Source organism: Carcharodon carcharias, chromosome 16 (genome assembly GCF_017639515.1).
Source record: "Carcharodon carcharias isolate sCarCar2 chromosome 16, sCarCar2.pri, whole genome shotgun sequence".
Classification (NCBI taxonomy): Eukaryota; Metazoa; Chordata; class Chondrichthyes; order Lamniformes; family Lamnidae; genus Carcharodon; species Carcharodon carcharias.
The window spans coordinates 116,857,047-116,883,850 of NC_054482.1; the positions used below are offsets into that span (position 1 = coordinate 116,857,047).

Sequence of the window (26,804 nt, forward strand, 5' to 3'; positions counted from 1 at the left end):
CAGCATCGGCGGAGAAGAAAAGAGTTGACGTTTCGAGTCCTCATGACCCTTCGACAGAACTTGCGTTCGAGTCCAAGAAAGAGTTGAAATATTTCAACTCTTGGACTCGAACGCAAGTTCTGTCGAAGGGTCATGAGGACTCGAAACGTCAACTCTTTTCTTCTCCGCCGATGCTGCCAGACCTGCTGAGTTTTTCCAGGTAATTCTGTTTTTGTTTTGGATTTCCAGCATCCGCAGTTTTTTTGTTTTTATCTAGGAAGAAAGGTAGGCAGTTTAGCCCTTGAGGCTGCTTCAATTAGAGAATGGCTGATCTGTACATCAAGCCCATTTTCTGCCTATGCTCAATTAAAACCTTAACCTTTTGATATCCTTACCCTAAAAAAACCTAGCAATCTCAATCTTGAAAGTTTCAGTTGACGCTCAGTCTTCAAAGCCCTTTTGGGAGAGAGATATTCAGATATTTATATTCTTGTTTATTAAACAGGTCTTCCTGATTTCTCTCCTGTAGAGTCTCACTCTAATATTAAGATTATACCCTCTCCATTTTAATTCCCAGGGGAAATAACTTCTCTGAAACCTTCTAACATTTTAAATGCCTTGATCTGATCTCACCCTCAATCTTCTATTCTTAAGGGAATGCAAGCAATACATGTCCTTACAAGTTAATCCTTTAAGTCCCTTGCCCACCCTGGTTATCGTTGAACAGGCATTGGGATAACAAGATGGTATTGTAAAACAGCACATTGAATGCGTCATGAAACTATTAATGCATATATTATTGGAAAATATTTTTCTTTTAAAGTAGAGGTTTAGTTTGTTGGTCTGTCTTAATTGGACTAAAGACAGCTAGTCTGGGTGCTTTGATGTGCACTAGTTTTGATATGTAAGAGAGATAGCGTGCATTTGGATTTTTTTGAATAGAGCATTCAAGTAGTGGGGTGAATTCTGGCACCGAGTGAGCAGAGACCAACCAATATGTTTATATTGCTAACAAAATTGGTACTATGAAAGGGGTTTTATTGTTAGAAGAGGCTGGTGATACAATGAGAATTTACATTCAATGAGCTGTTTAGTATGTGTGTGTAGACCAGAGGCAGTGTGAGATCAAAAGCAGCTATAAGCCTTCGACTGTCTCCACAGGGACCAAAGTGAAAAGACCTCATTTTGAATTCTTAAGGTGAAAATGCTTTGCCTGGTGTTTGGTTAAGTCTATGGGTTGCTGTTGCCTTAATAGAGATTAGTTTGGGAATTTGTTAAAAGTTATGATCATAGTAATTTGTAGAAATGTGTATATATTTAACTTGTGTAAATTAATAAAATGTTTCATTTAGCTTAATATAAAACCTTTTGAGAACTGGTGGTATGATTCCCGAATTTAGAGTTGCATCTCAAACATAACACTTAAAATTATTGGTTATGACAGTTGTTTAAAGTTTCCCTTTGGGATTTAAAAAAACCTCAGCTTTACCAACTGCTCGGTCATAACAGAATATCAACCATTTAATACCAAGATGAGGAGATGTTTGTTCACTAAGAGGGTGTGAATGTTTGGAATTCTCTATCCCAGCGAACTATGGATGTGAGTGTATTTAAGACTGAGATTGATCATTTTTTTGATACTAGGGGAATCAAGGGAAATGGGAGGGTAGGTGAGAAAGTAGGGCCGAGGTAGATGATCAGCCATGATCTTATTGAAAGGTGGAGCAGGTTCAACTGGCCGAATGATCCACTTCTGCCCCTATTCTAGCACAGCAGGGTGGTTAAATATAAAATATAGGTATAAAGCTGGTTGGTTGGCTATTTGGAAGCCAGCTTACCAAAATTGAATCCAGGTGCTGCTTGGCTTGCCTTCAATACAGCTGCAGAAGCCCTGCTGGTTGACTGAAATCGCAAACCAACTCGGACACAGGCCCTCAGTGCACACTTCAAATAGAAAACAGAAAATCCTATTACAGACACAGTGCTTAAATATTGAAAAGGGGAGAAAGAACTTGCATTTCACATAGCGGCGTTCATGACCTCAGGACGTCCTTGTAGCCAATGAAGTATTTTTGAAGCATAGTCACGGTTGTAATATGGGAAACACAGCAGCCAATGTCAACACACAGGCGGTGCCTTCAGTTGCCTGGGCCCAAAGCTCTGGAATTTCCCCCCTAATGCTCTCGACCACTCCTTCTTTAAGACGCCTCTTAAAACCTACCTCCATGACCAAGCTTATGGTCGTCCATTAGCTCCTTACGTGGCTCAGTATAAAATTTTGTTTGACAATTGCTCCTGTGATGCGCCTTGGGATTTTTAAGATGCTAAAAGTGCTTTAAAATGCAAGGTTGTTCTTGTAGGTTTACTTACAGTGTGAACCCCGGCATATTCTATACCGAGGATACTTGCCTTTATTAGCCAAGGCATAGAATATAAGAGCAGGGAGGTTATGCTGGAACTGTATAAAACACTGGTTAGGCCACAGCTAGAGTATTGCGTGCTGTTCTGGAATCCGCATTATAGGAAGGATGTGATTGCATGAGAGAGAGTGCCGAGGAGATTTACCAGGATGTTGCCTGGGCTGGAGAGTTTTAGATATGAGGAGAGATTGGATAAACTGGGGTTATTTTCCCTGGAGCAGAGGAGATTGAGTGGGGGGACATGATTGAGGTGTATAAAATTATGAGGAGCATAGATAGGGTAGACAGGAAGGGACTTGTCCCCTTGGCGGAGGGATCAATAACCAGGGGACATAGATTTAAGGTAAGGGGCAGGAGGTTTAGAGGGGATGTGAGGTAGAATTTTTTCACCCAGAAGGTGGTGGGAATCTGGAACTCACTGCCTGAAAGGGTGGTATAGGTAGATACCCTCTTAACATTTAAGAAGTATTTGGATGTGCACTTGCGATGTCATGGCATACAAGGCTATGGGCCTAGTGCTGGAAAAAGGGATTAGAATAGTTAGGTCCTTGTTTGACCAACGCAGACTCGATGGGCTGAAGGGCCTTTTTCTGTGCTGTAGACCTCTATGACTATGACTCTATAAGGACCTTACAGGTAAAGGAGGAAATTATATTTAAAATATAGGAAGGTCATGCCTGACAAATCTGTTAGAATTCTTTGAGGAGGTAACGAGTAGGTTAGACAAAGGAGAGCCAATGGATGTTATCTACTTGGCCTTCCAGAAGGCCTTTGACAAGGTGCCACACAGGATGCTGCTCAGTAAGATCAGAGCCTAAGGTGTTAGAGGCAATGTACTGGCATGGATAGAAGATTGACTGTCTGGCAGGAGGCAGAGAGTGGGGATAAGGGGGTCCTTCTCAGGGTGGCGGCCGGTGACTAGTGGAGTTCCGCAAGGGTCAGTGTTGGGACCACAACTTTTCACTTTATACATTAATGATCTGGATGAAGGAACTGAGGGCATCCTGGCTAAGTTTGCAGATGATACAAAGATCAGTGGAGGGACAGGTAGTATTGAGGAGGCGGGGAGGCTGCAGAAGGATTTGGACAGGTTAGGAGAAAGGGCAAAGAAATGGCAGATGGAATACAATGTGGGGAAATGTGAGGTCATGCACTTTGGTAGGAAGAATAGAGGCATAGACTATTTTCTATATGGGGAGAGAATTCAGAAATCTGGAGTGCAAAGGGACTTGGGAGTCCTAGTCCAGGATTCTCTTAAGGTTAACTTGCAGGTTGAGTCGGTAGTTAGGAAGGCAAATGCAATGTTGGCATTTATTTCGAGAGGACTAGAATATAAAAGCAGGGATGTGCTGCTGAGGCTTTACAAGGCTCTGGTCAGACCACATTTAGAATATTGTGAGCAATTCTGGACCGCGTATCTGAGGAAGGATGTGCTGGCCCTGGAGAGGGTCCAGAGGAGGTTCACGAGAACGATCCCAGGAATGAAAGGCTTAACATATGAGGAACGTTTGAGGACTTTGGGTCTATACTCGATGGAGTTTAAAAGGATGGGGGGGGGGCGGGGGATCTGATTGAAACTTACAGAATACTGAAAGGCCTGGATAGAGTGGACATGGGGAAGATGTTTCCATTAGTAGGAGAGACTAGGACCCGAGGGCATAGCCTCAGAGTAAAGGGAAGACCTTTTAGAACAGAGATGAGGAGAAACTTCTTTAGCCAGAAAGTGGTGAATCTATGGAATTCATTGCCACAGAAAGCTGTGGAGGCCAGGTCATTGAGTGTATTTAAGACCGAGATAGATAGGTTCTCGATTGGTAAGGGAATCAAAGGTTATGGGGCGAAGGCGGGAGAATGGGGTTGAGAAACTTATCAGCCATGATTGAATGGCGGAGCAGACTTGATGGGCCAAATGGCCTAATTTTTGCTCTTTTGTCTTATGGTCTTATATGGCTCAGCTGTAAGCAGCAGATTGTGGGTTCAAGCCCCATCACTCCAGGGCTTCAGTAGGTAATACTTGATCACTTCAGAGAGGGTGCTATATTGGCTCAACTATCTTCAAAAGGGAAGTGGATATATATTTGAAAAGAAGAATTTGGACTGCCAGTGGGACTAATTGGATAGCACTTTCAAACAGCAGCTGAATAACCTCCTTCGGTGCCATTCGATTCCAGGATTCTATTTACCATTCTGCAGATACAATATTAAACCTGTTCAGGCAAATGTTAAATATCACAGCATCATCTGAAGAGTAAAGAATTGGCCAACATTTTTCCCTTCAATCAACAACCACGACCACAGAATAACTACCCGTTCATCTCGTTGCTATTTGTGGGGCTTTGGAACTCGCTGCCCATTTGGGTGGTGAAAGCAGACATTAGGAGCATAAGAAGATAGGAGCAGGAGTAGGCCATTCAGCCCTTCGAGCCTGCTCCACTATTTGATAAGATCAGCACTGATCTGGGTTGTGATGTAAACTCCACTTTGCTGTCTGCCCCCACTATAACCCTTGGCTCCCTTGTCTATCAAAAATCTAACTAAAATGATCAATAATTTCAAAAGGGAAACGGATGGACACTTGAAGGAAATAAGGAGAGAGCAGGAAAAAGCAGAGGAATGGGGCTGACTGGATCGCTCCACGGAGAGCCAGGAAGGACTCAGGGGGCTGAATGGCCTCCTTTTGTGCTGTAAATGACCCTATGATTCCTCCAAAGCAACTTCGATCGCGACGAAGCTTGGAAAGCTGAATGGAGTTCAAAAGAATTGACAAACGAACATACGAATTAGGAGGAGTAGGCTTCTTGGCCGGAGCCTGCCCCACCATTCAATAAGACCATAGGTGATCTGATTGTAACCTCCCACCTACCCCCGATATCCTTTCGCCCCTTGTTTATCAAGAACCTATCTAGCTCAGCCTTAAAAATATTCAAAGACTCTGCTTCCATTGCCTTTTGAGGAAGAACTCCAAAGACTCATGACCCTCAGAGAAAAATTCTCATCTGTCTTAAATAAGTGACCCCGTATATTTGAATAGTGACCCCTAGTTCCAGATTCTCCTACTAGAGAAAACATCTTCTCCACCATGTCAAGACCCCTCAGGATCTGATCCTTGTGGCATGCCACTGGTCACATCCTGCCAAACAGAAAAAGACCCATTTATGTCTCCTCTGTTTCCTGTTAGATAGCCAATCTTCTATCCCTGCCAATATATTACCCCCTACACCATGAGCTTTCATTTCCCACAATAACCTTTGATGTGACACCTTATCAAATGGCTTCTGGAAATCCAAGTACAGTACATCCACCAGTTCCCCTTTATCTACAGCACATGTGACTCCTTCAAAGAACTCCAATAAATTGGTTCAACGTGATTTCCCTTTCACAAAACCAGGTTGACTGTGCCTGATTGTCTTGAATTTTTCTAAGTGCCCTGCTATAAGATCTTTAAAAATAACTTCTAACATTTTCCCTGTGACAGATGTTAAGCTAACTGGCCTGCAGTTTCCTGCTTTCTGTCTCCCTCCCCTTTTGAATACAGGAATTACATTTGCTATTTTCCAATCAAATGGAACTTCCCCAAATCTAGGGAATTTTGGAAAATTGAAACCAACACATCAACTATTTCACTAGCCACTTCCTTTAAGGCCATAGGATGAAGTCCATCAGGACCCAGGAATTTGTCAGCCCGCAGCTCCAACAATTTGCTTAGTGCCACTTCCCTGGTGATCGTAATCTTTCTGAGTTTCTCCCTTCCATTTCCTGATTTACAGTGATTTCTTGGATCTTATTTGTATCCTCTATGGTGAAGACAGATGCAAAATTCCAGTTCAATTCATCGGCCATCTCCTTATTTTCCATTATTAAAACACATTGTGAAAGAGCCGATTTGGAAGCCATTCCACCCCCCCCCACCCCCCCACCCCAACTGGATCTTTAATCTTTCATGAAGCTCATGGACATCCCTGAATCACTCTCTACAAACCACAGCGAATGCAGACACCTGATGTACAAATGGAAAATTAAAAATTCTCCAATGTGTGACTGTGGTCACACTGAACCAATCATGGAGCTTAGAGCAGCTCAGTGCTCGATTTACAAACCCAAAGGAAGCAATACACTCCACTACTCATGGTGCAGTCTTCTGGCTTAACCATCTGAAAGTAAAATTCTAGATGTTGATCGACATCTGTCATAGGAGAGAATAAACACCTAAAAACAGATATTTGATTATCACATTTGTGCGCTGTGCACAAAATGGCTGCCACGTTTCCTACATTACCACGCTGACTAGACTTCAAACAGTACTTCATGGGCTGTAAAGCGCTTTGAGGCACCCGGAGGATTTGAAAGGCGCTATAAAAACGTGACTCTTGTCTTTCTATATTCACAATTAACTTGGTTGAAAGTAAAATAATCTGAATCAGAGCACTTGACCACGTAATCTAAACTGACACTTCAGGGCAGTACTGAGGGATTGGCTACATTGTCAAAGGGGCGACACTTGGGAAGTGGGGTGAGGTGGTACACAACTTTTGGATACAACAGTAAATCGAGATGCTATATGTCTGCTCTAGGGAATGGGGTTTCACACGATTGCTATAAAACATACAACGATATTTTTAACAAAAAGAGCAGGAAGCCCCCCATCCTCACCCGTGTCCTGTCCAACATTCTCCCTTGACCAAAAGCACCAAACAACACAGTTCTGAATATTTCCAAAATTTTCTGCTTTTATATGTACAAAATGGCTACCAACGCAACAACAATAACTTGCGTTTATATGGCACCTTTAACATAGTAAAATTCCCCAAGGAGCTTCACAGTGATTATCACATAAAATTTGACACCAAACCACATAAGGAGATAGATAATAGCACAGGGGACAAAAAGCTTGGTCAAAACGGTATGTTTGAAGGAGGACAGATAGGGGGGTGGGACAGGTTTAAGGGGGAAATTTCAGAGCTTAGGGCCCAGGCAGCTGAAAGTACCAGCCGCCAGAGGTGGAGTGATTAAAATCAATGATGCACAGGGGCCAGCTTGGAGAAGTGCGCAAATTTCAGAGGGTTGCAGACCTGGAGTTGAAGCAGTTGGACAAAGTAGTTCAGAATATGTGAAATGCTTTGCAACATCTGTGAAACAAGGCAAACGTTATACACATGCAAGCCTATCCTGTGTATAATGACATTAGTACTGCACAAGATGACGTGATTTAAAGGCAACTTTGAAAATGCAGAGCTAGGATGATGTGCTCACTAGGATCCGGACCAAGATTGCTAAACTGATTCAGTTAGAAGCCTTTAATCCAGCGAACAGAGGAATCGTCCACCTCACTGATCAGGTCCAGTTTTGAAGTAAAAGATCACAGTCCAACCTAACATACTAGTCAAACAGCTAGGCTGGTCAGCGCCCCCCCCTCCACGGCCGGGCAGTCAGCGCCCCCCCTCCACGGCCGGGCGGTCAGCGCCCCCTCAAGGCCGGGCGGTCGGCGCTGGGGTGCACAGCCAGGTGGTCAGCGCCCCGCACAGCCAGGTGGTCAGCGCCCCACACAGCCAGGCGGTCAGCACTGAGGATGCCACACTGACGGAGGGACAGTACTGAGGGAGTGCTGCACTGTCAGAGGGTCAGTACTGCGGGAGTGCTGCACTGTCAGAGGGTCAGTACTGCGGGAGTGCTGCACTGTCAGAGGGTCAGTACAGAGGGAGTGCTGCACTGTCAGAGGGTCAGTACAGAGGGAGTGCTGCACTGTCAGAGGGTCAGTACAGAGGGAGTGCTGCACTGTCAGAGGGTTAGTACAGAGGGAGTGCTGCACTGTCAGAGGGTCAGTACAGAGGGAGTGCTGCACTGTCAGAGGGTCAGTACTGAGGGAGTGCTGCGCTGTCAAAGGGTCAGTACTGCGGGAGCGCCACACTGATGGAGGGCCGGTTTCAAGGAAACATAAACTATACTAAACTATTTTCTGGTCCATTCTTTCTGTCGCCCTGAATAATAACAACTGTCTCCTGCAATAGCAATTTGCTTTGGGAAGGTAACACTGTCTTTGGCAGCTCAGACAGAGGTGGAATCTGGGGAGGTGTTTGTCTAAGGAGTTCTTGATTTTGCCCCATCAGTCTACTCTCGATTATCAGCAAAATGATGGAAGGAGCTGTCGAAAGTGCTGTCATGCAGCACTTACTGAATATTAATCTGCTCATGGATACTCGGTTTGTGTTCTGTGGTTAGGGACATTCTGTTCCTGACCTCATTATAGCCTTGATTCAAGCCTGGACAAAAGAGCTGAACTCAGGAGGTGAGCTCAGAGTGACTGCCCTTAACATCAAAGCAGCATTTGACCAAGTATAACATCAAGGAGCCCTAATAAAATTGAAGTCAATGGGAATCAGGGGGAAAAAAAACTCCACTGGCTGAAGTCAGGCCTTGCTGTCGAAGGGTCATGGGGACTCGAAACATCAACTCTTTTCTTCTCCGCCGATGCTGCCAGACCTGCTGAATTTTTCCAGGTAATTCTGTTTTTGTTTTGCACAAAGGAAGATGGTTCGACTTCTCTGGGCTTCTACACTGGAATACAGCACAAGATGTAGCTGCTGGGTCTCTAATCTGCTGCTCTATTGTTCGTATCTTAAAGTAATTTTGATCAGCTTGCAGCACTTCCCCCCCACAGCTGCTGTTCCCTGCTGATGCAGTAATTGAGCTACTGATTTTTCAGTTTCAGCTACTGGAACGTGTTCCTTCTCTTCTGAGTTCACTGTTCTTCTCTCCTCCATTAATCTCTCTCCATATAAACTCAAACCACATTCATGGATGCCCCTCGTCCTTTCCATCTCACATGGCCTGGCTACTTCCATCATGTCAATCGCTGATAAAGCCACTGCTGATTAATTCCTTGTCTCTCTCTCTCCACCCACATCCTCTTTCCAAGCCCCAACTCTACATCCTTCTGTATCTGCCCCAACAAAATCTCTCCCTCAATTAATTTACAACCGCACTTTCAAAGTCCCAACTCTCTAGCCTTTGGCTTCTCCTTTCAAATTATTGAAGCTACTGATTTGATCACCACCACGCCCCCCACAACACCCGGACCCCACCTTCAACATCCTAGTCCACATTAAGACTCTCTCTCACCCTAATCCAGCCCTCATCTTGGCATCCCTTAAATCCAAGGGGTGCACACTTTAAAGGGTATGGCAAGTGACTGGTTTAGCCAGTCAGATTTGGCTGGACCACATAAAACGCGATCGAGTTCTGCTCTCGTCTGTTCACTATTCCAGGATCATCCTGGAACACAAAGACAAAGCTGGCTTTTTCTCGACTGCAGACTATCTCCTTAAACCCTTCTCCCCTATTTCCTCCACCCTCGCCTCTAACAAGTACGGGAAGCTAATGGGTATTTTTTACCACTAAGTTCAAGACAATCCAATCAGCTGTCGTTGTCACTTCTCTCCCTTCCACAAGTCCACTTAGCTAAATTTCCTCTAAAGATTCCCCCTGCCCTAGCCCTGAACTTGTATCTTTCTCTAGTTTCTTTCCTATCTCCGCATATGCTCTCTGAGTTCATCTTGTCCATGAGACCCACCTCCTATCCCCTCAACCCTATTCTCACTAAACTGCTGATCATCCAACTTCCCCTCCTGGCCCACGGGTAGCCAATATTGCTGGTGAGTTTCTCTCCTCAGGTATTGCTCCCCTTCTCCTTCCAATCTGCCATCATCCTCCTTCAAAAGAGCCAAACCAATACCCCTCTATTCTTGTAAAGAACTGTTCCACCTGCAGCCTCCCTTTCCTCTCCAAACTCCTTGAATGTGTTGTTACCTCCTAAATCTATGCCCATCTTTTCCAGAACTCCATGTCTGAATCCCTCCAATCAGGTTTCCCTGTCACACTACTGAAACTGAATCAAAGTCACAAATGACATCCCATGTGACTGTGACAAAGGTAAACTATCCCTCTTCATCCTGCTCGACCCGTCTGCAGCCTTTGGCACAGTTGGCCAAATACTATCCTCCATAAACCTGATGTCATCGAAAACTCTGCTGCCTGTGTCCTAACTTATACCTAGTCTGATTCACCCATCACCCGTGCTCTCTGCCCTACAGTGGCTCCTGATTAAGCAACAGCTTAATTTAAAAATTCTCATTCTCGTTTTCAAATCCCTCCATGAACTCACTGTCTATCTCTGCAATCTCCTTCAGCTCTACAACCTCACATTCCTCTAATTCGGGCCTCTTGAGCATCCCTAACTTTATTCACTGTCATTAGTGGCTGTGCCTTCATTTGCCCTAGGCCTGATGTTCTGAAATTCCCTCCCTAAATCTCTCCATTTCATTTCCTCCTTTAAGATGCCCTTTACCTGTATGACCAAGCTTTTGGTCATCTGCTTTAAAATTTCTCTATGTGGTTTGATGTCATATTTTGTTATTTAATGCTCCTGCGAAGTACTTTGGGATGTTTCATTAAAGGCGGTATCAATTTGTTGGTGTTCGTTGGAGGCCAATAATGTTAACCCCAGGACACCACTGCAGGAGTTCCTCAGGGTCGTGTCCTTGGTCCAACCATCTTCAGCTGCCTCATCAATGACCTTCCTTCCATCATAAGGTCAGAAGTGGGGATGTTTACTGATGATTGCATAATATTCAGCACCATTTGCGACTCCTCAGATACTGAAGCAGTCTGTGCCTACATACAGCAAGATCTGGACAATATTCAGGCTTGGGCTAATAAGTGGCAAGTAACATTCATGCCACACAAGTGCCAGGCAATAACCATCTCTGATGAGAGAGAGTCTAACGACCTCCATTTGACATTCGATGGCATTACCATCACGAAACCTCATCACCATGGACTGCAGCAGTTCAAGGCAGCTGCTCACCACCACCACCTCAAGGGCAATTAGGGAATGGCAATAAATGCTGGTCTCGCGAGCAATGCTCAAATCCCATGAACCATTAAAAAATCATCCTGCAGTGGATCACAATTGGCCAGAACTTTTAACTGGGCACTTACATAAGTAAGGCTTCAAGAGCAGGTCAATGACTGGGTATTCTGAGGTAAGTGATTTACACATTCCAATTGCTCGAAGCCTTTCCAGCTCCTACAATTCACAAATCAGAAATACTCTCCACTTGCCTGGATGAGTGCAGCTCCAATAAAACTCGAGAAGCTTGGCACCATCCAGGCTAAAGCAACACATTTGCCTGGGACTACATCTACCAACTTAACGATAGAATGGTTACAACACATGAGGCCATTCAGCCAGTCATACCTATGTTAGTTCTTTGTAAGAAGTACTTAGTTAATCACATTTCACCACCTTTTTCCCCATACCCCAGCAAATTTTCTCCTTTCAGATAATTATCCAATTCCCTGTTGAATGCTTCGATTGATCCTGCCTACATCAGACTCTCAGGCAGTGCATTCCAGGTCCTAACCACTCGCTGTGTAAACAAAAGTTTTTCCTCAGGTCACCTTTGCTTCTTTTGCCAATTACCTTAAATCTGTGCCCTCTGGTTCTCAACCCTTCCACCAATAGGAATGGTTTCTCCCTATCCGTCCAGACCTCTCGTGATTTTGAACACCTCTATCAAATCTCCTCTTAAATCTTCTCCAGGGAGAACAGCCCCAACTTTGCCAATCTATGTAACTGAAGTCTCATCCCTGAAACCATTCTCATGAATCTTTTCTGCATGCTCTCCAAAGCCTTCACATCCTTCCTAAAGTGTGATGCCAAGAATTGCACACAATACTCCAGCTGAGGCCGAACCAATGTTCTAAAGGTAAGTTGTGAAGACAACATAAGGAGGCTACAAAGGGACATGGATAGGTTAAGTGATGGGCAAAGATCTGGCAATGGAGTATAACGTGGGAAAATATGAAACTGACAATTTTGGCAGGAAGAATAAAAAAGAAGCATATTACCTATATGGTGAAATATTGCAGAGCTCTGAGATTCAGAGGGATCTGGTTGTTCTAGTGCATGAATCACAAAAGGTTAATTTGCAGATACAAGTAATTAGGAAAGCTAATTGAATGTTATTGTTTATTGCAAGGGGAATTGAATACAAAAGTAGGGAGGTTATACTTCAGTTATGCAGGGCATTGGTGAGACCACATCTGGAGTACAGTATTTAAGGAAGGATGTAAATGCGTTGAAAACAGTTCAGAGAAGGTTTACTAGACTAATATCTGGAATGGGGGGGTTGTTTTATGAGGAAAGGTTGGACAGGCTCGGCTTGCATCCGCTGGAGTTTGTAAGAGTAAGAGGCAACTTGATTGAAACATATAAGATCCTGAGGGGTCTTGACACGGTGGATGTGGAGAGGATGTTTCCTCTTGTGGGAGAATCCAGAACTAGGGGTCACTGTTTAAAAATAAGCGGTCACTCATTTAAGACACAGAGATGAGGAGAATTTATTTCTCTGAGGGTCATGAGCTTTTGGAACTCTTCCTCAAAAGGATGTGGAAGCAAAGTCTTTGAATATTTTTAAGGCAGAGGTAGGTAGATTCTTAATTAACAAGGGGGTGAGAGGTTATCAGGGGTGGGTGAGAACGTGGAGTTGAGGTTACAATCAGATCAGCCATGATCTTGTTGAATGACAGAGCAGGCTCAAGGGGTTGAGTGACTTACTCCTGCTCTTAGTTTATATATTGTAAAGGTTCATCATAACTTACTTGCTTTTGTACTCTCTGCCTTTATTTATAAAGTTCAGGGTCCCATTATGCTTTATTAACTTGCCCTGCCACATTCAATGATTTGTGCACCTATACCACTAGGTCCCTCTTCTCCTGCACCATCTTTAGAATTGGACCCTTTGTTTTACATTGCCTGTCCTCATTCTTCCCTAATAAAATGTACCACTCCACTCAAACATTTACTCCCTCCACCACTGACGCACAGTGACAGCAGTGTTATGCCATCTACAAGAGGCACTGCAGCAACTCACCATGGCTCCTTCAACAGCACTTTCCAAACTCGCGACCACCTAGAAGGATAAGGGCAATAGACACATGGGTAGGCCATAACGTGCAAGTTGCCCTCCAAGCCACACAACGTCCTGAGTTGGAAGGCAGTGGTGTAGTGGTAGTGTCACTAGACTAATAATCCAGGGGCTCAGGCTCTGGGGACATGGCTTCAAATTCCACCATGGCAGCTGGTAGAATTTAAATAGGGTGAATAATATTAGACAGTTAAACGTGTGGCTCAAACACTGGTGTGCAATAAATGGTCTTTGATTCATGGGGCACTGGATAAAGTGGGAGCTGTACCATTGGGATGGTCTTCACCTGAACCATGCTGGACCAGTGCTCTGGTGAGTTGTATAACTATGGTGGTAGAGATGGCTTTAAAATAACTAGTGGGGTAAGGGATCAAGTGTGGGAAAATGTGATAAAAGTAAGGTAGCAATAAGGAAAATGGTAATCAGAGTGTGGCAGCAAGGGACAGCGTGTACAAACTTGGGCATGCACCATCAGTTAAGGCTAGAGGTCACGAAAATAATAAAAGGACAGAACTAAAGGCTCTGTATCTAAATGCCATGTGGGTTTCTTTTCCCTAATTCATTTAGGGGATGTGGCCAGCATTTAATGCCCATCCCTAGTTGCCCTTGAGAAGGTGGTGGTGAGCTGCCTTCTTGAACCGCTGGAGTCCATGTGGTGTAGGTACACCCAAAATGCTGTTAGGGAGGGAGTTCCAGGATTTTGACCCAGCGATAGTGAAGGAACGGCGATATATTCCCAAGTCAGGATGGTATTTGGCTTGGAGGGGAACTTCCAGGTGGTGGTGTTCCCATCTATATGCTGCCCTTGTCCTTCTAGATGGTAGTGGTCATGGGTTTGGAAAGTGCTGCCTGAGGAGCCTTGGTGAGTTTCTGCAACGCATCTTGAAGATGGTACATACTGCTGCAACTGTGCGTCGGTGGTGGAGAGAGTGAATATTTGGATGGTGTGCCAATCAAGCAGACTGCTTTGTCCTGGATGGTGTCAAGCTTCAAGTGTTATTGGAATTGCACTCATCCAGGCAAGTGAAGAGTATTCCACCACACTCCTGACTTGTGCCATCACACTCCTGACTTGTGCCTTACAGATGTTGGACAGGCTCTGGAGAGTCAGGAGGTGGGTTACTCGTTGCACAATTCCTAGCCTCTGGCCTGCTCTTGTAGCCACAGTATTTATGTGGCTAGTCCAGTTCAGCTTTTGGTCAATGGCAACCCCCAGGATGTTGATAGTGGGGGATTCAGCGAAAGTAATGACAATGAATGTCAAGGGGCGAACGTTAGATTTTTTCTTGTTGGAAATGATCATTGCACTGAACTTGTGTGGCACGAATGTGCCAAGCCTGGATATTGTCCAGGTCTTGTTGCATTTGGACATGGGCTGCTTCAGTATCTGAGGAGTCAAATGTTGCTGAACATTGTGCAATCATCAGCGAACATCCCCACTTCTGACCTTTCGATAATAAGAAGGTCATTGATGAAGCTGCTGAAGATGGTTGGGCAGAGGACACTACCCTGAGGAACTCTGAAGTGATGTCCTGGAGCTGAGATGACTGACCTCCAACAACCACAACCATACCCCTTTTTGCTGGGTGTGACTCCAACCATTGGAGAGCTTTATAAAAGCAAAATACTGCGGATGCTGTAAAACAAAAACAAAAACAGAAAATGCTGGAAAAACTCATTAGGTCTAGCAGCATCTGTGGAGAGTGAAACAGAGCTAATGTTGAATCCGTATGACCTTTCTTCAGTGGAGAGTTTTCCCTGATTCCCATTGATTCCAGTTTTGCTAGGGCTCCTTGATGCCACACTCAGTCAAATGCTGCCTTGATGTCAAGGGCAGTCAATCTCACCTCACCTCGGGAGTTCAGCTCTTTTGTCCATGTTTGAATCAAGGCTGTAATAAGGTCAGAAGCCAAGTGAACCTGTCAGAAACCAAACATGGCGTCATGAGAAGGCTATTGCTAAGCAAATGTCACTTGATAGCACTGTTGATGACCCCGTCCATTACTTTACGAATGATGGAAAGTAGACTGGTGAGGCTGTAATTGGCCGGATTAGATGTGTCCCACTTTTTGTGTACAGGACATAGCTGGGCAATTTTCCACACTGCCAGGTTATAGCTGTACTGGAACAGCTTGACTAGTTCTGGAGCACAAGTCTTCAGTACTATTGCTGGAATATTATCAGGGTCCATAGCCTTTGCAGTTTCCAGTGCCTTCAGCCATTTCTTGATATCACGTGAGTGAATCGAATTGGCTGAAGACTGGCTTCTCTGATGATGGGGACCACTGGAGGAGGCCAAGATGGATCATCCACTTGGCACTTCTGGCTGAAGATTGTTGCGAGTGATTCAGCCTTATCTTTTGCACTGATATCCTGGGCTCCCCCATCATTGAGGATGTGGGTACTTGTGAGGCCTCCTGCTCCAGTGGGTTGTTTAATTGCCTACCACCATTCACGACTTCATGTGGCAAGACTGTAGAGCTTAGATCTGATCCGCCAGTTTTGGAATCAGTTCACTGTCTATCACTTGCTGCTTATGCTGTTTGGCACGCAAGTAGTCCTGTGCTGTAGCTTCACAATGTTGACACCTCATTTTTAGGTATGCCTGGTGCTGCTCCTGGCATGCCCTCCTGCACTCTTCATTGAACCAGGGTTGATCCCCTGGCTTGATGGTAATGGTAGAGTGGGGGATATGCTGGGCCATGAGGTTACAGATTGTGTTTGAGTACAATTCTGCTAGTGCTGATGGCCCACAGTGTCTCATGGTTGCCCAGTCAAGTTGCTAGATCTGTTCAAAATCTATCTCATTTAGCATGGCGGTAGTGTCACACAATGGGATAAGAGGGCATCCTCAATGCGAAGATGGGACTTCGTCTCCACAAAGACTGTGTGGCGGTCACTCCTACTGATACTGTCATGGACAGATGCATCTGCGGCAGGCAGGTTGGTGAGGATGAGGTCAAGTATGTTTTTCCCTCTTGTTGGTTCCCTCACCACCTACCGCAGACCCAATCTAGCAGCTATGTCCTTTAGGACTCAGCCAGCTCAGTCAGCAGTGGTGCTACTGAGCCACTCTTGGTGATGGACATTGAAGCTCCACACTCAGAGTACATTCAGCACCCTTACCACCCTCAGTGCTTCCTCCAAGTGGTGTTTAACATGGAGGAGCACTGATTCATCAGCTGAAGGGGGTGGGCGGTACGTGTAATCAGCAGGAGGTTTCCTTCCCATGTTTGACCTGGTGCCATGAGACTTCAAGGGGGCTTGAGTTGATGTTGAGGACTCCCAGGGCAACTCATTCCCGACTGTCCCACTGTGCTGCCACCTCTGCTGGGTCTGTCCTGCCTCTGGGACAGGACGTACTCATGGATGGTAATGGTGGTGTCTGGGGCATTATCTATAAGGTATGATTCTGGGTATTAATATGTGAGCTGTTGCACGAATAGCCCCGACACATTAGCAGGGTCGACAGGGCTGCGATTGCCGCTGTCATTTCCGGTGCCTAGGTTGATGGTTCCATTCCTTTTAGACTTTTTAGTGGTTTGATACAGTTGAGAGGCTTGCTAGGCCATGTCAGAGGGCAGTCAACCACATTGCTGTGAGTTTGACGTCACATGTAGGCCAGACTAGGTAAAGACAGCAGATTTCCTTCCCTAAAGGACGTTAGTGAACTGCATGGGTTTTTCCAACAATCGACAATGGTTTCATGGTCATCATTAGAGTTTTAATTCCAGAATTTTATTGAATTTAGAGCATTACCCTGGGTCTCTGGATTACTAATCCAGCAACAATACCATTACTCTACCCATGAGACCCTACAAATGGCAGGACTTTACTGTACAACAGTGACTGATGCTCTTTAAATGCAGGTCCCTTCCTTAAACTCTGTCGGTTTTTAGCCATATCTGTGATTATTTTTGAACTCGGCTTATCTCATCAAAACATTTATTGCCAAGGCTTGAAAGAACATGAGAGTTTACAGTTCTCCTTAAGGCCAGTATGTAAACACACCATGTGGCAGAGTGCTGAATCATTTGGGCCAAAGTTCAAAATGGACTGTGATAACAAACCTCAGTCATGCATTGGGTGGCCGCTATATCAATCTTCAGAATGCCTGTACAATGTTTGCTATATTGTCAATTTTTTATTTGCATGCAACAAGATGTCACATGTTAGCAGTGAGATGCATCAATCTTTTCAACTGTTCTTGGGATGTGGACGATGTGAGCAAGGAGAGCATTTATTGCCTTGGAAAAAGTGGTTGTGAGCCACTTTCTTGCACCTCCTGCAGTCCTTGTGGTGTAATACACCCACAGTGCTGTTCAGGAGGGAGTTCCAGGACTTTGACCCAGTGACAGTGAAGGAACAGGCATATAGTTCCATATGAACATACAATTTAGGAACAAGGGTAGGCCATTCGGCCCCTTGAGCTTGATCTGATTGGGGTCTCAACCTCACTTTACTGCCTACCCCCAGTACCCTTTTCAGTCAAGAATCTATCTACCTCTGCCTTATAAATATGCGTTGACCCTGCTTCTATCATTCCCTGGGAAGAGAGTTCCATAGATTCATGACCCTCAGAAAAGATTTCTTCTTATCTGCGTCTTAAATGAGACACCCCTTATTTTTAAACTGTGTCCCCTAGTCCTATTCTCTCTCACAAAGGGAAACATCCTTTCAGCATCCGCCCTGTCAAATCTCTTATATGGATCTTATATATTTTAGTTAGATCACCTCTCATTCTTCCAAACTCAGATACTTACGAGCTCAAACTGTCCAAGCTTGCCTCATAACTGGGGTGAGCGGCTTATCTCATCAGTCAAGTGAACCTTCTCCGACTGCTTCTAATGCAATTAGGTCCTTTTTTAAATAAGGAGACCAAAACTGTACCCAATACTCCAGATGTGGTCTCACCAAGGCCCTGTACAACTGTAGTATTCCCCCAGCAATAAACGCCAGCATTCCATTTGCCTTCTTAATCACTTTCTGTACCTTTTTTAAAAAGTCATTCATGAGATGCAGGCGTCACTGGCTAGGTCAGCGTTTATGCATCCCTAATTGCCCTGCTTCAGGGGGCATTTAAGAGTCAACCATGTTGTTGAAGGTCTGGGGGCCAGATACGGGTGGCAGATTTCCTCCCTAAACTGAACCAGGTGAGTTTTTACAACAATCAGCAATGGTTTTGTGGTCACTATCAGACTTTTAATTCCAGATATTTATTGAATGCAAATTTCACCATCTGCCATTGTTGGATTCCAGCTCCCAAGAGTAAGGCCAATTAGGGACCGGAAAGGTAATGTGAGTGTGGACCCCTCAATGAATACTTTGTGTCAGTCTTCACAATGGAAAAAGACGACAGATATAGACATCAGGGTGGAGGACTGTGAAATATTAGATGAAATTCACAGAGAGAGAAGAGATACTAGCAGGTTTAGCGGCCTTAAATGTGGATATATCCACAGGCCTGGATGAGATGTATCCCAGGCTGTTGAGGAAGGCAAGGGAAGAGATATCAGGGGCCCTGGCCGTAATTTTCAAATCCTCTCTGGTCACAGGTGAGGAGCCAGAGGACTGCCAACGTTGTCCCATTATTAAAAAAGGTAGGAAGGGATAGACTAGGAAATTACAGGCCAGTCAGTGGCCTAACCTCGGTGGTGGGGAAGTTATTAGAAAGAATTCTCAGGGCCAGAATATATTTGCACTTGGAGAGTCACGGATTTATCAGGGATAGTCAGCATGGATTTCTTAAGGGAAGGTCGTGTTTGACAAATTTGATCAAATTTTTTGAGAAGGTAGCCAGGAGTGTTGATGAGGATAATGCATTTGATGTGGTCTACATGGACTTTAGCAAGGCTTTTGATAAGGCCCCTCATGGCAGACTGGTCAAGAAAGTAAGAGCCCATGGGATCCATGGCAGAGTGGCACATTGGATCCAAAATTGACTGAGAGGCAGGAATCAGAGGGTGATGGTAGATGGATGTTTCTGTGACTGGGAGTCTGTTTCCAGTGGGGTTCCGCTCGGCGCTGGGGCACTTGCTGTTTATGGTGTACACAAATGATTTGGATTTAAATGTAGGGGGTATGAACTGCAGGATGATATCAATGGACTGGTCAGGTGGGCAGAGCAGTGGCAAATGGAATTCAACCCAGAAAAGTGTGAGGTAATGCAGTTGGGGAGGGCTAACAAGGCAAGGGATTACACTATGGATGGTAGCACCCTGGAAAGTACTGAAGATCAGAGGGACCTTGATGTGCATATCAATAGATCCCTGAATGTAGCAGGTAGATAAAGTGGTTAAGAAGGCATTTGGGATACTTGCCTTTATTAGCCGAGGCATAGAATACAAGAGCAGGGAGGTTATGCTGGAACTGTATTAAACGCTGGTTAAGCCACAACTAGAATACTGTGTGCAGTTCTGGTCACCACATTATAGGAAGGATGTGATTGCACTGGAGAGGGTGCAAAGGAGATTTACCAGGATCCTGCCTGGGTTGGAGGGTCTGAGCTATGAAGAAAGATTGGATAGGCTGGGGTTGTTTTCCTTGGAGCAACGAAGGTTGAGAGCGGACCTAATAGAGGTGGATACGATTATGAGGGGCATAGATAGGGTGGATAGGAAGGCACTTTTTCCATTAGTGGAGGGTTCAATAACCAGGAGGCATAGATTTAAGGTAAGAGGTAGAAGGCTAAAAGGGGAGTTGAGAAGAAATTTTTTTACCCAGAGAGTGGTGGGAGTCTGGAACTCACTGCCTGAAAGGGTGGTCGCTTCAGAAACTCTCATAACATTTAAGTATTATTTAGATATTCACTTGCATTGTCATAGCCTCCAGGGATATGGGCCAAGCGCTGGAAAATGGGATTAGTGTAGTCAGATCTTTGTTGACCGGCATGGACACGATGGGCTGAATAGCCTCCTCCTGTGCTGTGGACGTCTATGAGTCTATAAGTGAATTTGGGCTCGCAGTGGGTGAACTGAAGTACAAAGACTTTTGTGCAGATAAGCGAACTCGTGAATGGCAGGAATTTACTGTAATGTAGAAAATAATGCAGTAAATGTGAGCACAGCAAGCTCCCACAAAGAGGAATGTAATAAATGATCAGATAAGGTCAAGGGCCCAGGATATTAGGGAGCACTCTTCCTTCAAAATAGTGCCATTGGATCTTCTAAATCTACCCGAGGAGCAAGATCGGGCCTCCGTTTAATATCTCATCCTAAAGACTGCATTTCAGACAGTGCACCACTCCCTCCCTGCTGCTCCTCCAAAAGTGTCATCCACATTTATCTAAGTAACTGTTAATTTTGTCCTGGATTACCTTCTCTCCAGTCTTTCTCATCACTGAGGTTAAACTGACTGACCAGTTGCTCAGCTTATCCTTACACCCTTTCCTTCAGTCCTATGGCAACAACCCTGTATCTAAGTGGGACTGGAAGATGATGGCCAGTGTCTCCATAATTTCCACCATTACTTCCCTCAGATGCATCCTGGCCGGTGCAGGTAACTTATCAACTTTCAAGTATAGCCAGCCTATCCAATACCTCTATAAATTTGTAGCCCACCCAGTGTCTCAACTTTGGCAGGATCTTCTTCCTTAATACAGACAGATCTAAAGTATTCATTTAATACCTCAGTCATGCCCTCTGCCTCCATGAGTAAATTTCCTTTTTGATCCTTCATCAGCTCCATTCCTCCTTTTACCACGCTTTATTATTTATACTACTGAAGACAACTTTTGGATTCCCTTTTACATTAGCTGCCAGTTTCTTTTCATTCTCTCTCTTTTTTTTTTCATTTCCCCTTTGAATCTTCCAGATTGATCCTGATTTCCAATTATATCATCCACCTGATATCTGTCATGTGTACCCTTTCCTGCTTCATCTTACTCTCTTATTTTTTACCCCATCCAGGGAGCTCTGGAAACGTTTGCCTGACCTTTCTCCCTCATGGGAATGTACCTTGACTACACCTGAACCGTCTCCTCTTTAAACGCTTCCCATTGTTCCATTAGTTCATCTGCCAATCTTTGATTCCACTTTATCTGGGCCAGATTCATATTCACTCCATTGAAATTTGCCCTCCCCAGTTCATTATTCTTACTCTGGATTGCTGCTTGCCCTTTTCCATAGTCAACCTAAACCTTATGATACAACGATCACTGTCCCCTAACTGTTCTCCTACTGATACTTGGTAACAAGATGGGGCAAGTAGATCAAGAACGATGTTCAGCAGAGCCTTTCTCACTGGACTGGAAACATACTGCTGTAGAAAATTCCCCTGAACATACTCTAGGAACTCTTGCCCCTCTCTGCCTGTTACTATTATACCATTATAACTATCTGAGTCTATAATCAGGATAATTAACCCCCAAATATAAATATCTCAGTCTATATCAGGATTATGAACCCTACCATTATAACTATCCCATTCCATATCAAGAAAATTAACCTCACTCCCATTATAACTATCCCAGTCTATATCAGGATAATTAACCCCACTCCCATTATAACTATCCCATTCTATACCAGGATAATTAACCCATTCTAACTATCCTGGAGTATATCAGGATAACTATTATAACTAATTGCTGCCGCTCTCTGCCCTAGCACTATCAGCCTCCCTAGAGTCATAGAGTTGTACAGCACAGAAACAGGCCCTTTGGCCCATTGTGTCCATGCCGGCCATCTAGTACCTATCTTCTCTAATCCTATTTTCCAGCACTTGGCCCGCAGCCCTGTATGCTGCGGCATTTCAAGTGTTCATCTAAATACTTAAATGTTGTGAGGGTTCCTACCACCCCCTCAGGCAGTTATTCCAGATTCCACCAACCCTCAGTGAAAAAACTTTTCCTCAAATCACCTCTAAACCTCCTGCCCCTTACCTTAAATCTATGCCCCCTAGTTAGTGACACCTCTGCTAAGGGGAAAAGTGTATTCCTATCTATGACCCTCATAATTTTGTATACCTCTATCAACCCCCCTCAGCCTTCTCTGCTCTAAGGAAAATAACCCTAGCCTATCTAGTCCGTCTTCATAGCTGAAATGCTCCAGCCCAGGCAGCATCCTGGTGAATCTCCTCTGCAGCCTCTCCAGTGCAATCACATCCTTCCCATAGTGTGGCGACCAAAACTGCTCACAGTACTAAAGCTGTGGCCTATTTTATACAGCTCCAATAATAACCTCCCTGCTCTTATATTCTATGCCTCGACTAATAAAGGCAAGTATCCCATATGCTTTCTTAACCACCTTATCTACCTGTGCTGCTGCCTTCAGGGATCTATAGACATGTACACCAAGGTCCTTCTGATCCTCAGTATTGCCTAGGGACCTACCATTCATTGTGTATTCCCTTGCTATGTTAGTCCTCCCAAAATGCATCACCTCACGCTTCTCAGGATTAAATTCCATTTGCCACTGCTCTGCCCATCTTACCAGTCCATCTATATCATCCTGTAATCCAAGGCTTTCCTCCTCACTATTTACAACACCACCAATTTTCATGTCATCTGCGAACTTACTGAAAAGGACGCTTGAAAAGGAAGCAGAGAGCAGGAGAGACTTCACTTTGAAAAGGACCCGGAGAGTGGGAGAGACTTCAGTTTGAAAAGGACGTGGAGAGCAGTGGGGACTTCAGTTTAGTTACCTTGCTGGGAGGCGGAGCAGCGGGAGACGGTCGGGAGCTGAGCAGCGGGAGACGGTCGGGAGCTGAGCAGCGGGAGACGGTCGGGAGCTGAGCAGCGGGAGACGGTCGGGAGCTGAGCAGCGGGAGACGGTCGGGAGCTGAGCAGCGGGAGACGGTCGGGAGCTGAGCAGCGGGAGACGGTCGGGAGCTGAGCAGCGGGAGACGGTCGGGAGCTGAGCAGCGGGAGACGGTCGGGAGCTGAGCAGCGGGAGACGGTCGGGAGCTGAGCAGCGGGAGACGGTCGGGAGCTGAGCAGCGGGAGACGGTCGGGAGCTGAGCAGCGGGAGACGGTCGGGAGCTGAGCTGCGGGAGACGGTCGGGAGCTGAGCTGCGGGAGACGGTCGGGAGCTGAGCTGCGGGAGACGGTCGGGAGCTGAGCTGCGGGAGACGGTCGGGAGCTGAGCTGCGGGAGACGGTCGGGAGCTGAGCAGCGGGAGACGGTCGGGAGCTGAGCAGCGGGAGACGGTCGGGAGCTGAGCAGCGGGAGACGGTCGGGAGCTGAGCAGCGGGAGACGGTCGGGAGCTGAGCAGCGGGAGACGGTCGGGAGCTGAGCAGCGGGAGACGGTCGGGAGCTGAGCAGCGGGAGACGGTCGGGAGCTGAGCAGCGGGAGACGGTCGGGAGCTGAGCAGCGGGAGACGGTCGGGAGCTGAGCAGCGGGAGACGGTCGGGAGCTGAGCAGCGGGAGACGGTCGGGAGCTGAGCAGCGGGAGACGGTCGGGAGCTGAGCAGCGGGAGACGGTCGGGAGCTGAGCAGCGGGAGACGGTCGGGAGCTGAGCAGCGGGAGACGGTCGGGAGCTGAGCAGCGGGAGACGGTCGGGAGCTGAGCAGCGGGAGACGGTCGGGAGCTGAGCAGCGGGAGACGGTCGGGAGCTGAGCAGCGGGAGACGGTCGGGAGCTGAGCAGCGGGAGACGGTCGGGAGCTGAGCAGCGGGAGACGGTCGGGAGCTGAGCAGCGGGAGACGGTCGGGAGCTGAGCAGCGGGAGACGGTCGGGAGCTGAGCAGCGGGAGACGGTCGGGAGCTGAGCAGCGGGAGACGGTCGGGAGCTGAGCAGCGGGAGACGGTCGGGAGCTGAGCAGCGGGAGACGGTCGGGAGCTGAGCAGCGGGAGACGGTCGGGAGCTGAGCAGCGGGAGACGGTCGGGAGCTGAGCAGCGGGAGACGGTCGGGAGCTGAGCAGCGGGAGACGGTCGGGAGCTGAGCAGCGGGAGACGGTCGGGAGCTGAGCAGCGGGAGACGGTCGGGAGCTGAGCAGCGGGAGACGGTCGGGAGCTGAGCAGCGGGAGACGGTCGGGAGCTGAGCAGCGGGAGACGGTCGGGAGCTGAGCAGCGGGAGACGGTCGGGAGCTGAGCAGCGGGAGACGGTCGGGAGCTGAGCAGCGGGAGACGGTCGGGAGCTGAGCAGCGGGAGACGGTCGGGAGCTGAGCAGCGGGAGACGGTCGGGAGCTGAGCAGCGGGAGACGGTCGGGAGCTGAGCAGCGGGAGACGGTCGGGAGCTGAGCAGCGGGAGACGGTCGGGAGCTGAGCAGCGGGAGACGGTCGGGAGCTGAGCAGCGGGAGACGGTCGGGAGCTGAGCTGCGGGAGACGGTCGGGAGCTGAGCTGCGGGAGACGGTCGGGAGCTGAGCAGCGGGAGACGGTCGGGAGCTGAGCTGCGGGAGACGGTCGGGAGCTGAGCTGCGGGAGACGGTCGGGAGCTGAGCAGCGGGAGACGGTCGGGAGCTGAGCAGCGGGAGACGGTCGGGAGCTGAGCAGCGGGAGACGGTCGGGAGCTGAGCAGCGGGAGACGGTCGGGAGCTGAGCAGCGGGAGACGGTCGGGAGCTGAGCAGCGGGAGACGGTCGGGAGCTGAGCAGCGGGAGACGGTCGGGAGCTGAGCAGCGGGAGACGGTCGGGAGCTGAGCTGCGGGAGACGGTCGGGAGCTGAGCAGCGGGAGACGGTCGGGAGCTGAGCAGCGGGAGACGGTCGGGAGCTGAGCTGCGGGAGACGGTCGGGAGCTGAGCAGCGGGAGACGGTCGGGAGCTGAGCAGCGGGAGACGGTCGGGAGCTGAGCAGCGGGAGACGGTCGGGAGCTGAACAGCGGGAGACGGTCGGGAGCTGAGCTGCGGGAGACGGTCGGGAGCTGAGCTGCGGGAGACGGTCGGGAGCTGAGCAGCGGGAGACGGTCGGGAGCTGAGCAGCGGGAGACGGTCGGGAGACGGTCGGGAGCTGAGCAGCGGGAGACGGTCAGGAGCTGAGCAGCGGGAGACGGTCGGGAGACGGTCGGGAGCTGAGCAGCGGAGCCGCGGGAGACGGTCGGGAGCTGAGCAGCGGGAGACGGTCGGGAGCTGAGCTGCGGGAGACGGTCGGGAGCTGAGCTGCGGGAGACGGTCGGGAGCTGAGCTGCGGGAGACGGTCGGGAGCTGAGCAGCGGGAGACTGTTGGGAGCTGAGCAGCGGGAGACGGTCGGGAGCTGAGCAGTGGAGCAGCGGGAGATGATCGGGAGCTGAGCAGCGGGAGACGGTCGGGAGCTGAGCAGCGGGAGACGGTTGGGAGCTGAGCAGCGGGAGACGGTCGGGAGCTGAGCAGTGGAGCAGCGGGAGACAGTCGGGAGCTGAGCAGCGGGAGACGGTCGGGAGCTGAGCAGCGGGAGACGGTCGGAAGCTGAGCAGCGGGAGACGGTCGGGAGCTGAGCAGCGGAGCAGCGGGAGACGGTCGGGAGCTGAGCAGCGGGAGACGGTCAGGAGCTGAGCAGCGGAGCCTCGGGAGATGGTTGGGAGCTGAGCAGCGGGAGACGGTCGGGAGCTGAGCAGTGGAGCAGCGGGAGATGGTCGGGAGCTGAGCAGCGGGAGACGGTCGGGAGCTGAGCAGCGGGAGATGGTCGGGAGCTGAGCTGCGGGAGACTGTCGGAAGCTGAGCAGTGGAGCTGCGGGAGACGGTCGGGAGCTGAGCAGCGGGAGACGGTTGGGAGCTGAGCAGCGGGAGACGGTCGGGAGCTGAGCTGCGGGAGACGGTCGGGAGCTGAGCAGTGGAGCTGCGGGAGACGGTCGGGAGACGGTCGGGAGCTGAGCAGCGGGAGACGGTCGGGAGCTGAGCTGCGGGAGACGGTCGGGAGCTGAGCAGTGGAGCTGCGGGAGACGGTCGGGAGACGGTCGGGAACTGAGCAGCGGGAGACGGTCGGGAGCTGAGCTGCAGGAGATGGTCGGGAGACGGTCGGGAGCTGAGCAGCGGGAGACGGTCGGGAGCTGAGCAGCGGAGCCTCGGGAGACGGTCGCGAGCTGAGCAGTGGAGCTGCGGGAGACGGTCGGGAGACGGTCGGGAGCTGAGCTGCGGGAGACGGTCGGGAGCTGAGCAGTGGAGCTGCGGGAGACGGTCGGGAGCTGTTTCGCTGTTTCATGTGCAGTCCAGGAAAAGGAGGAAAAAGCAACTGTGACATTGCAGGAAGCTAGTAAGCTAATTGGCCAGTAAGTGCCCAGTCTAAGTGACGTTGTGAGAGAATCCAGCTTCAGACAGGCAAGTTAAAATAGATCTATAAATAAAAAGAACTAAAACTTTAAAATAATAAACCAACATTTGGAAACTTTAAAATTAAAATCAAACAATAAAAATAGAAAAAGCAATAAAAATAAAGTAATTTAAACAAACATTTCAAATACATGCCTGGTAGTTAAGAAGCATAAAACCTGTAGTTGTCAGTGGTACTTACATTCAATAAATAGTCAATTGTAGCATACATAGGAAGAAAGTAATCAAAGTAAATAA

At 47.8% G+C, this 26,804-nt stretch overlaps 1 protein-coding gene across 1 annotated transcript in view; it reads right to left on the reverse strand.

Annotated features, from left to right (window-relative positions):
- acadm (acyl-CoA dehydrogenase medium chain) overlaps nt 1-26,804 on the reverse strand; it is an 81,785-nt gene that overhangs the window by 49,621 nt on the left and 5,360 nt on the right. The window contains exon 2 of the mRNA XM_041208143.1: nt 1,818-1,923. Coding sequence (XP_041064077.1) covers nt 1,818-1,923 — 106 coding nt within the window. The remainder of the gene's footprint in view (nt 1-1,817; nt 1,924-26,804) is intronic.